Source organism: Chamaea fasciata, unplaced genomic scaffold (assembly GCF_029207755.1).
Source record: "Chamaea fasciata isolate MVZ Bird 193981 ecotype frontalis unplaced genomic scaffold, bChaFas1.0.hap1 SCAF_5, whole genome shotgun sequence".
In the NCBI taxonomy this organism is placed as follows: Eukaryota; Metazoa; Chordata; class Aves; order Passeriformes; family Sylviidae; genus Chamaea; species Chamaea fasciata.
Genome location: NW_027094090.1, coordinates 39,180,990 through 39,193,620, shown reverse-complemented (window position 1 = coordinate 39,193,620; position 12,631 = coordinate 39,180,990). Strand labels below are relative to the sequence as shown.

General features: G+C 35.7%; 1 protein-coding gene across 6 annotated transcripts in view; it reads left to right on the top strand.

Annotated features, from left to right (window-relative positions):
* PPP1R12A (protein phosphatase 1 regulatory subunit 12A) overlaps positions 1–12,631 on the top strand; it is a 113,362-nt gene that overhangs the window by 55,568 nt on the left and 45,163 nt on the right. For all 6 annotated transcript variants that reach the window (XM_066183303.1, XM_066183304.1, XM_066183300.1 and 3 more), the window contains exon 3: positions 6,626–6,744. In XM_066183303.1, the coding sequence (XP_066039400.1) occupies positions 6,626–6,744 (119 nt within the window). The remainder of the gene's footprint in view (positions 1–6,625; positions 6,745–12,631) is intronic.

Sequence of the window (12,631 nt, the reverse complement as noted above, 5' to 3'; positions counted from 1 at the left end):
AAAAAAGATACATGCTTTAGTCTGGATTATCTTGATGAAAATTGAAAATAAATGTCTCCTTCTATTTGCTTAAAATCTTTTGGCCATTTATTTCTCAACTATTTTTTTTATTCTTTTTTTAAGCATCTCTAGCTATCAGAAGTTCTTGGGTTTTGTGTTCTGCAAGAGGAAATCATAAAATTACCTCAGGTCTCTTGTTGCTATTAGCTGTCTTAAAATCATCACTCATGTATTTCAGCATAAATAATTGTCTAGTTATGCCAAATAACCCTAATTGGTGTGATTTAACTTGGTGCTTTGCATAGCTACTAGCTGATGATACTGCTCACAGAGGGAGCATTCCTTTTTAGAAAATGTTGCAGCATTCTTTTTTCAAAAGAGGAAAATGTGAGTGAAAGTCTTCTGTATTTTGCAAAGCAGCATAACCTTAAAAGTGCCTGAGTTTTTTCATGATTTGATTTAAATGCCATCACAGAAGCCTGTCTTTCTTGTGCCAGTCTCTGTTCAGTTTTAAATGTTCAGAGGCAGAACATTGAGGCACAGCAGTGACTGACAGTGAGGGATGGCATTTTGCAGAGTGCCTGAATAAGACATCCCTGTGAGTTTGACTTTGTTTTTCAAGTCATTTGATTTGTTCTCCTTTGGTCTTGAAGTCGTGCAGAAGAAAGGATTCTAGGCCCGCTTGAATTGTGACCGTGTTGGTTCCACTGCCGAATTTAGAACCTTCATTTTCTTTTCTAAATCATAGATTCAGAAGAGGGAAGTGCAGTAGTACCTCAGCTGTGGGGAAAGGCTGAGGAAAGTTACCTTTTGGTTTTCTCTCGAGGGGGTGAGCAGAGTCCCCTGTGGTGCAGAGCAGGCACTGTGTCCTGTGTCCGGGCTCCTCTGCGCCTGGCGAGACCCGCCATTGCCTGCCCCATGCTGCACACACTTTAACACTCTCCACCAAATGCTTACAGGGATTACAACATAGCTTTCCAAAACCGTCAAGTTGTGGCTTTTTATCATTACATTGATCTGGGGTTTGAATTACATGTTCAGAAGTGAGTGTGGCATTGTGAGAGTGCAGGAGGGCGTGATTGAGGGCTGGCTGTGCACTGGCTGTTCACGCCTGTTCGGCCAACTGTATGCTTTCCCTGGGACTTGCCTACTGACACAGGGCCTATTTATACTGTGTAACACAACAGAATTTAGCATAATGTTACTCTAATGCTGCTGGATTTGCTTCATGTTTCTATTATTTTAAGACATTCAAGGAAAATAAAAAGACCAGGCCTTTTTCAGTATCTTATTTTGAGACGTGTATCCTTATAATTCAAGAATCACATAGAAGCTACAATCCTATCTCTCAATATGTTGTCCATACAGGTATGTATACCTTTGCTTACCTGGTGTTTAAGTGTTATTTTTGATGAAAGTAAAATACCAGAAAACCCCCAAACTGAGAAAACTGGACCAAAAAACCCCTACATTTGGAAACAACTAGTAATCTTGAGGTAGCATTTCTACCTTGTCTAACAACAACATCGTTAGGTAATCAGAATGGAACTATTTTATAATTAGAAAGTATTTTAAGAAATATTCCCAGACATTTAAAGCAATAAAAGGTCTGAGAAGGATCAGGTTTTACTGTTTCAGTGTACTTAAACTTAAAAAAAAAAATTGGAAATAGCAATGTTAAAATTTTATAATTTTTATTTGTTAAATGTCTCTTGAAGGTCTAATTGCTTGGCTAGAGGTATTATAAATGTATTTCTGTCGGTAATATGAATGTTTTACAAAGATGTTCTTTTAAAAGTGCATTGATACTTTAAAAAAAATAAACAGTGAAACAATTCTGAAAGGCTTTTTTATTTTTGAAAAGGCAGTTAAAATACATATTCCAAAAATGTCAGTTTTTGATTTTTTTGTTTGTTTCTTCAAGTGAAGGTTTACACAGCTGCATGAATACAGTGATACTTTTTCAGTCTCTGGCTCCCTATTATCATTCAGTTAAGATACTCCGCCATGTATGGATTTCTTTTAAACCAGCTGGGGTTAGCTGAAATCTTAAATGTTATCTAATTAATTAAAAGTTCTTGGCAGACCAGTTGTGCTGTTAGCTCGGGCCCCCACTAGCAATTAGGCCATGTTTCCCAGGGAGGACACACTGAGAATGTTTATTTAAAATGTATATGTAACGTTTTTTTCAGCAGGTCCCGCTCATCACATTTTAGGTGTCAGGAGCTGCTGTCCAGTCTTCTGGGCAGTCTGATGGGACCACTTGTTTGCGCTAGTTAGTCTCCAATGAGCTCAGTAAGCAGTTTGTAATGAACTGAATCAATTCATTGGCCACTTCTCTGCTCTTCCCTGTGCTTGCCACCCTTCTGGTGACCTTCAGGTTCAGCCGGTACTTCAAGTTAATTATATCTGTAATGACTTTGCAAACTTGTTTCCAGATACTGTGAACTGGGCCAAGGTTCGAATGTAAACATGTGCCCCTCTTTCTGGTGCTGAGATAAATAATATGAAAATGCTATCTGCAGTGTTTGCTGTTAGCCAAGTTGTAGCATCTTCCAGATTCTTAAGTTCTAAATTCAGAGATATGACTCAACTTTGTATACAAAGTGTCTTCAGAGAGAGGTGTTTTCCTCTCCTTTTGTCTATTTATGCATTTTGGTCACAGATGTATGCAGGCACAAAATTCAGTTCTAAGGGGTTTTTATTGGTTTGGGATTTTTTTTTTTTTTTTAATTCAGAATATAGACCAGGTTGCTAGTTAAATTTTTTTATTTCCTGTTTCTGGGATTGGTTTGGTGTGGACTGTTTGGCTTTTGTAGAGTAATCTCAGAGGGTTGATTTTTATTGTCTCAGATATACTGAGATCCCAGCCCTTTGTCTGTGGTATAAATTTTTTTTTTCATGAAAGGTTGGAAGAGTATCTGGGTTTCATAGTAATTCTAGGAAAAAAAATGTTTGCTTGCTTTTTTCAAAGTAGTAAATTTCAGTTTTCAGTAGCTATTGAGGAATATACAGCAGTGACTCCTAAAAGAAAAAAATCAGTTAGAAGTATATTTGCCTTCATAAAACAATGGTATTGAAAGGTAAACTTGTTCTTCCAGTCTTACTCAGACTGCATAATCCTTGTCATGGAAATATCAGGACGAAAGTATCAGGAATTATTTTCTTTTGCTGCTTTTGTCTCTCCTGATATTCCTGGGATACTTACAGTTCTCTATATTTAGACCACAGGAGTCTGAAAGTAGGACTTTTAGCTTCAATGTTAACATGTGAAAGCTTTACCTCAATAAAGGAGTGTGGTATGAATCAAACTACTGTTTCCTTGTCATCTATTTAGATTTAGAATGAACACCTTCCAATACATTATATAGATTATCACTGGATTTTCTGAGTTACTTTTCTCTAATTGTCTGTTGAACATGACTGTCTTTGAACAGGTGAATTCCAAGAGATACAAATTCAAGTGCTATACCAAAAGGTTTAGTTGGTGATGGTGGAAATCTTATATGTTTTTGCTTTTTCACTGCTCCCCAGTTTACATAAAGCACCTTTTTCTAGACATGGTGTCAAAATGCATGGTTCTGGACTTCTTATTACACAGCTTCAATTTCCTTTTCACTGTATACACGTAGCTGTATAAATTAAATATCTGTCAAGGAAATGAAGTTATATTATGTTTGCTTGCTTTAGAAAGATGCAATTTCAAGATGAAGGTAACATCTACTTTAAAAAGGTTAAATAAAAGCAGTTGTTTGTGTACGTTGTTTGGGTTTTTTCCCCAAAACATGGAAGTCTTAATATATGCATACATACCTACACACAACAATACACTGTGGCATGTGAAGATTTTAGTATATGGTACCAGGATAACTGATTTGAAGTTATCAAATTATAACCCTTATTTGAAGTCATACTCTAAGTTTAAATAACATTTAGTTTGAAATACAGTTCATTCAAGAAATAATTTTCTTATGTAAAACCAGAAACTTTTCTCATTTTTAGGATTATTCTGGTATTGTCTTCTGCTCAGTCATGCCCTAAAAACTCAGAGCATCGTTCTCTTGGTCTTGTTTACCCAATCTGTTTTCTTTGTGTATGCAATGCTGCACATGGAAAATGATTGCTCTCCTTGCCATTGGTAGCACTCAGTTTCTAATAAAACCATTGATTCTGTAGGTAGCAGGTTGACTTCATGTACCATGTGAGCCCTGTCATTGCTTTGCTGAAAGTAGCTGTACTGTAAGTAAACAAATGCATACATACACTTTCACAGGACAGGGTAATCTGAATGATATGGAGAACAGAACAAATGTAGATTTCATTATCAGGTTTAAAAGGTGTCTTTAAAATAGTTGGAAGTTCAGTTACTTGGTTTATAGCAAATAATGTTCTTTCACTTAAATTGCTTGAGGTGCTCACTGTTAATTTTTTGAGAGGGATAGCAGCGGAGAGGCCTAGTTGCAGTGGCTGAAGGAAGGCTGGGAAAAGAGTGTTCTCACTTCTTTGGCAAGGAGTGTGGTGCCTTTCATCTTTGTTGTGTTTCTTCCATCCCTTTAAATCCTGTGAACTTGGAGCAAGTTCACCTATCCTTCCTTTGCTGACCCAGGAAAACCAAAGCCCTGTAAGCACCTGCAAAAGGAAAATCAGATAACTACTTCTCCAACCCTACTAATCCTCTAGCATTGCTGATCTGATCTTGATCTGTAAGCAGCCTTATTTTGAAGTCTCCTTTAAAGGATCAATTGATGGTGAAGTTGTCCATCTATATCAATAATAACTCTTTAAAATGCTGTTCTAGCCTTTTATTCATTCCCTACACTTTTTTAATGCATTCATTCTTTTATCATATCTATAAATTATTGACCCAGATGACCAAATGCAACTGCTTCGATGAGATATGTATTTTCCTTACAGAAGTGGTTTAATTTTCTGCTAGAGGTATTATGTGTAAATACATAATTTTTTTTTACTGTCTGTATTAGAATGTAAACATTGAAAGAATGTGAATATTCACTTGGATTTTTTAAATAAAGATATTTTTGTAAGTGTTTGATTTTATTTTGACTTTGTAAAAATGTTGATTTCCCCACTGCTGTTTCTGCCTGTTTAGCAAACACCTGCATAAGATTTACCTCATCTGTGACCTGGGGGGCTGTTTCACTGTTAATACAGCTAGTATTGTTGAGAGAAGTTGTTCCTCTGAATTAATTTTTCATTCATGCAGAAGTTCAATCTTTTAAAAGGAGGGAGGTCAGACTTAGAGCATAGCACTCTTTTGAGAAGAACAGTATAAAACCAACATATATACCAGCATCACAGTTGTTGGTGGCAACTGATGATGTATATACCAGGAGATAATAGTTGCATTTCTGGGAATTAGTTTTCATTTTGAGATCTACTAGTTCTTACCACTTCTTGCTGTAATTAAAGAGATTTAGTAACAAGTACTACTTAAGTCATACATTAAAAAATACCGATATATTAGAGTATTCAATTCTGAATTATTGATTAAAGATAACAGATTCCAGCTATCTAGGATGATAATTAATTGGCAGAAGTTAAGCAGCAATAAGTACTTCAAAGCATTTGTATTAGTGTTGGATTAATTTTTTGATTGTCTCCTGCATACTTTGGCATTCTGTAATAGTCAGGGTAGGAAAGCACTTTTTATTTTGTACACCTGTTAAGATGGATGATTGATTCTTCAGTATATCCTGATTTTTTTCCTCAAATATCTGGAAAATATGAATCAAGCTGTGCAAGGTAGGAGGTGTGTTTGCAGCTTTTTGCTTGTCTTGACTCCTGTCATGGCTCAAAGTATTGAATTTTTTAGGTAAATGGAAATACAATGTGAGAAGCTGCAAGACTCTATTGATCAGTTTTAGTTGTTTGTTAACTGTAGCTTGTCAACAACTTCATAGGCTTATGGTTTAATACAATTAAATAATGTAATAATTTTATTAATAATTAGTAATATAACACTTATTGTTGGAATTGATCCTTTGGTCTATTTGGAAATTGAGAATGTTGGGTTCTTGACTCCTGAGACAGTAACACATTAAATAAGAAAACATGGTGGGGTTGTAAAGTACTGTTTTCTTTCTTCCCCTTGCCTCCTTCCCCACTAAGAGCTGACCTTATGAATACTTAAGAGATATGGTTTTGGTTTTATTAACTTTAAGAAGCTGCCAAAGAGATCAGGAGTCATCATTCTGGCAAGCCGTAGAAACATTATGTGCCACTGAATTTGCGAGTTGTAGGAAAAGTGGCTTAATAAGAGGAGGTCACAGGGATTGGTGGTTCCATCCCTATTCACCTTGTCATCACTTTTGGTCATTATCTAGCCATTTTCTTCTTTCAGTTCTTCCAGGTATGTATTAAACATGTCAGGAGTCTTGGTGGCAAACTGAAGACCAGAAGGCTATTTGTATTAATGGCTATTAGGATGAAAAAACAGGGGTATTCATGGGCTGCAAGCAGTCAAAAGGGTTTGTACTTACACCCAATATAAATGTTTCTATGAACTGTATGTGTGCATATTATATCCTAGTAGCTGCTATTTTTTTTCTTTTTGCATCAGCTTTGCTGTGTTATTTACAAGCTTTTTTTCATTGTCTATTGGCAGGTATTTAATTAGTCAAGGTGCTCATGTAGGAGCGGTAAATAGTGAAGGAGACACTCCATTAGATATTGCTGAAGAAGAGGCAATGGAAGAGCTGCTTCAGAATGAAGTAAATAGACAAGGTAATTTTTCATACAGTAGGTGGTTGTATTTATGGACACTAAATGTATTTTTGAAAACTTGGGCTAAATTGTGACTGTCAAAGTCAATTTATTTTCTAAAGAGAATTGGTCAATATAAAGTGTACAGTGTTTAAGTGTGTCTCTTAAAACATATTTACATAATTTAACAGTAAGCTAGTAATTGTTTCAGGCTTTGCCCACTTTTAATTTATATGCTTAAACCCATTTAATGCCCAAAGCAAATGGTAAAAAAGAAACTGGAAGACATGATCTGTAGGGAAATAAGAGATACCTACTGATACACGGAAGTTGATAGTGGATTTGCAAAGGCTTTGATTAAGTTAATTGGTAGTGTTAACAGAAATTTGATTAGCAATTTTTACAGGTAATACGCAATGAACATCAGATGACACAGCTGTGTATATTTTTTGTCTGTATTACCATTTCTCTATTTTAATTAATTGTTCTCTTTTCCAACAGTACTGTCAATCTTTGCTTGAGAGTTTTTTCTGGAATGCACCTCAGCCTAGATTTTTTAAGGTTGTTGTTGAAATACTTGGCTGTACTGAAGTGTGATACTAAATGACTGCAGTACCTCTTTGTGAAATTGGAATTATTTGGGGAATAAACTCTTCCAAAATCTCACTTTTATATGTTATTGCTTTTTTAAAAGAAAAATTTTTTACATGGGATTTTACATACGTTTTTATAAAGCAAATACTCAAAATTACACACTAATTTTTATTCTTTTGCAAGTTTAATTAAATGATTTTGAACAACCCAATTGTAAAATTAGCATAATGCCACAACACTGAAAATTTCAGTGAGGTTTACATATTTCACAATTAAAGCTTACTGTAAACTGTGTACGGTACTGTCTTTATAAATCTGAGAAGAAGGTACATGTTCCCACACTGTAGCTATTAGCTTCTAAAGGAGTGATTTAGGTTTTAAAATACTAAATTTAGTTTTAAAATATTAAATTTCCCTTGGTATGGACAACCTACTTTCCTTCCTCTTTCATTTTCATGGCAGTTGGCTTGCTTGCTTGTTTCAGGGAAGTAGGGAAGAAGGCATTATCCCTCCTTCTAAATTTGTGTTTGAAGACATAAGAGCTAAGGACTTTTACGTGTCGAGATAAAATCACAGGAAGTATTTCATGACTGAGGATGAGAATAGAATAGAAAGGGTATGAATCTGGATGTGAACTTACAGTGCTTATCTTACTTAATCATGAGACAGTTGTCTCAACTATAAGGTTTTCATTATGCACCTTTGATGGCATCCTTAGCTTGAATATAGATATTACATAAATTTGTGTGTTAGTGTTACATGGAAAAAGGATTATTTAGTCATTATCAGAATCACTTTGAAAGTGCATAATTGTGTGTGTTGTGGCTAGAGAAGTTAATAGCTCTAAAATAGGAACCTAATTGTTTCTCTTAATGTGGAATTAACATGCATTGTGACAGATTCATCTTTGGCTATACATGTAGCTCAATATAATTATCCCTCCCGCAGTGAGATAATTCATATTTCTTCCATATGATACACTCCTTCATATCAAATAAAGCACTGCCACAGTTTTGATAAAGCAAGTTAACGGTGGGGTCTATGGAATGATCAGCCCTGGCTCAATGTTAAAGGTAGTGGAAGACCAGCCTATTTATTTTGAAGGTAAACCAAGTCTGGGTTTATCAGAGATATCCTTTCTCTGTGTAGGTAAAATATGCAGTGTGAAAATTATGTAGGCATTTTCCATAACATTTTTGCCTTGTAACCCTTTCATGTGTTTATTCCTACATTCGTTGAAATTTGGCTTCCTACATATTGGCAGTCAGAGTTGTTTGGTGGCAAAAGATTGCTTGGAAAAATTGGTCAGGTTCATTGTATATCAGATTTAAGTGATGACATTTGATGTTTGTTTCTGTTTGAAATCAGAGAAGAACCACTTGTTACATCTTTTTTACTGCTTTTGCAGGCCTTGTGTCTGTATAAGAAATGTTGAAACAGGCTACTCAGCTACTCAGCATTCTGTTAATCATCAGTTTGTACTTATACTCAATTTTTGGCAGGTATCGAGCTGTATTTTAAGGACGTCTTATTACAGGACAAAATGTGGGAGCCTCTAGAGACACTTAATGCACAAAAATAAATCACAGAATACAATGCAGTTCAGTTCTGTGTGACATTACAGGCTTAATAAAAGGAAGGATCTGCGATGTTTCCTTATCCTATTTTAGCATTCAGGCTCCAAGGTCTGATCTGACTTGAGAGGAGATGGTCAGTGATCCAAAATAATCTTCTTGTTATACAAGTTCCATTGTAAAGGAGTGTTGGCCATTAAAGAAGAAAGATTTTCTAATATTATTTTCCAGTGTCGGTTTTTCTTCAGTCATTCTGATCCCCACATGCTACATCTCTAGATTGCACCAAGGGTCAGGTGCCTTTTCCTGTGTCCTCTTGTGTCCTGCTGAGCAAATAGCATGACTTCATACAATGGCCTGTCCAGGAATTGTGAACTAAGGGAATAGCTCTCCTGTAACAGAAGCTGTACCACTCCAATAGTACTCTAATCTTCATTGGGGAATTATTGCCTTAATTTTTTTTAATAAAACTTAGCTTAGTTTTGTAATTTGTGAGAAGGTAAATTACATGCTCAAGTAAGGTATAAAGATTTTTTTGATCTAGTTACAAACACTTCACAGATAACAAAATCAGGTGTTTTATGGAAATTATTCCAAAGTAGTGCTGAACAACTGTTTGCACTCCATATGGTTAAACTATTTTGTGTGTTATAAAAAACCGCTTCTTCTAGGACTTGTTTTATTGTTCCTCCATATGACTTTTAATATCTTTTGCATTGGTGAATCCTCTGTATATATAAGGGGCCACTGCAATCCTCAAAATCATTTAGCTTCATCAAAAACATTATTTAGTTTATCAGTGTAACCTGTTGTGTTTCTACTCGGCAGTGTTTCAACACAGAGTTGTGGAAGTTGTCTTTTACCAGTAAAGTTTTCATTTGCACTGGTGGAAACCAGCCGACTTGAAAGAGATGTGGCTTTAGTCCTGGCCAGCCCTGGTCAGTTTTAAATGTTGTCTCTCCTCAGGGCTTGAGTGGGGTTAAGTATAATGGTTTGAAGTGATTTTTTTTTAGCTAATCATCAGATGTCCTCTTAAAATTATTTTTAACTGCTTAAGCAGTTATTTTGAATTATAGGAAACATTCTCAGGAGGTGAGTTAGTGGGGAGAGGTGATATGAGGTGAATCAGGGGTTCAGCGTGGTTGCTATTTATTCAGTAACTGTCAGAATGGTCACTCCTGTTCCAAGGAGAAACACATGTTCCTCATTCTTAATTATAGGTAATGTAACGAGACTCTCACAGATGTACTGCTTAAGTCAGATTTGTTTATGTGGATAAAATGCGAACTATTACATTTGTATATAAACATTCACTTCATGAAGTAAAAAGTGGGTTGATCTTCCCTGCAGTATCTATAAAACATGCCTTTATATGGCTGAGTCGTCCTGAAACAATGATTCAGCAGTTAAATTTATGCTGAATTTTCATTAAATGCTCACTGAACGGCACACTGTTTTCAAACCTGTTTGGGGCTGTTGAGTAACACTTGTTGATCAGAAAAAAAAAGTGGAAGCATTTATTAATAAATTAATAATGATTTAAGTTGTTAGGCTGCCAGAGAGGTTAAGCACTGGTGGTGCGAGCGAGTGCTGTGGCTGAGGCTGAGCAGGGAGGCAGCGCATTGCCATCTATGGGCCGTCGGGAGAAAGGCTTGGAAACAGATGATGAGCATTTTCTTTTCCCCTGGTGTCTTGGTAGAGTCTGGAAAACAAAAGGAAGGAGAAAGGCCCATACAAGGTATAATAAAGGCTGTTTACATTCCATTTCTCTAGTTAATAATGGGAATTGTATTTATCTCAGGGCACAGCTTTTCTTTTGTGACACAAAGTTTAATTCCCATTTTCACGCCACTTATTAATGTGGAATGTTTTATTTAGATTGGCAAGATTCTGGTACTTACTTCTTTGAAATATGACCAGAAATTTACTGTCTTATAAAATTATGTATTGATACAGCCATTAGTCCTCTACCATTATATTTTGTTTGGGCTTCAGAAATGCAATAGTTCATGATATTAATGGAAGTTTGCATTGAGCAGGAGTTACTTTTTCTGCAAAAGCATTGCTATTTTGACATAACCTGGGTCTTGAGGCCTCTTGGAAAGTAAGCTTAGATATGACCCATTAGAAGCTCACAAAATCAGGGTCTGGAATCAGTTTTTTCTCTGTTCTTCCTTTGTACAAAAGTGCCTCAGAGCAAACAGCTATGTACATGAACAGTTTTACACTGATCGGAATTTTTTCAGATTCTTCAGGTGGAGAAGGTTACTCATGCTGATAAGGATTCACAGTTGGACTTTGAGCGTACAAAAGGGGAATGGTCATAAATGTGACTAAGAGATGATCAAATATACAGTACTTATTTACATAGCAGTGTTTTGCAGGTAAGACTGACGTGTAAATACTCTAGAGTATTGTCCCAGGATCTGCTGATCACTGCTGTATCATTCTGAAAGGCAAGCAGATGCTCAGGCCCATGAAGTTACGGTTTGCAGTAATGCACATATCAACATGTAGGAAGGAGCTTTCTGAGGATTGTGAAGATGTGACTATCAGTGTGTTGCTGATTCAGAGTTGCTGCTCTTCACTCTTCGTATTTGTCAGAATTGGAATGCTTTTCAGCTTTTTCCTCTGCTGAGTCCTTCAACAGCCTTGTAGGTCTTCCTGCATCTTGGAGACTCAACATCCAGATTATGGTTTTCATCAGTTTCTGATAAAATGTAATTCTATTCATTTTTTACCTAAGTTGTCAAGATTAAAATGGTTGTGCTAGTCAATTAATTGAATGAGTCTGGGAGTTCAGTTGAGTCCTCAGAACACTGACTGTTTAACTAGCTTCAATTACTTTATGGAACTAAGTGAAATTTTATCTTTTGATCGTCTTTAGCATAAAGTTTTGCAGGATATACCTCCCAAGTCCCTGCATACCAGTGTGTAAGATTAGAGAAATCATACACATAAAAACATTTTCTTGAAGGCTGGGCCACTGGTTTTCTGATAGAGGTCAACCCAGATACAATTTGTGCTCTTGGTGATCACAGTTTCTAAATTGCTTTTCCTTACGCATTGTCACCGTTCGGCCGTCATAGATAGAATTATCCTCATGCATAGTTCTTTTCAAGATCTCTTTCCTGCTATGTTCTTTAGTAGTAATGACAAAAATGCTTGCAAATAATGTGTTTGCATTACCCATTCAGGGTCTGGAACATATTTCCATTTGTTTAACCTGATGCATATACTTGGAGGTGTTCTGATGGTAGACTGTGTTTCTCCCTTTCCATCAGTGTATGATTTTTTTTTGTTTTGTTTTGTTTTTTTTGGTGAGACATACTGTAAAAACTTTTCAGTGTTTCTGGTGGTTTTTTAGTAGAGCTATGAAGTGCAATATCCAAAGTGTTGTCTATTTGTATATAAGGTTTGTGATTCACAGTGATAGGAGACAAACCAGCAATGCTTAGAAAGTATAAAAGATACAGCTCCATCTTGTCATCAGTGTTAATAAGCAAGATTTCTCTTCCCATAGATATCTGTTTGTAAAACTACTTCAGCAGTTTTCTACTGTATGCAGATATGTCAACACGGACTTTATTTTTTGATGCTTAGAAAATTAAAATAGAGTTTTTCTTTTTTTTTTTTTTTAGCAAGTCACTTCAGTGGTTATTAGTGTGGTGGTAGACCTTCTTAAAAGAATGACTTTGAAGAGTTTTAGTAAATTGATTTCTATTATTATTTATTTATAA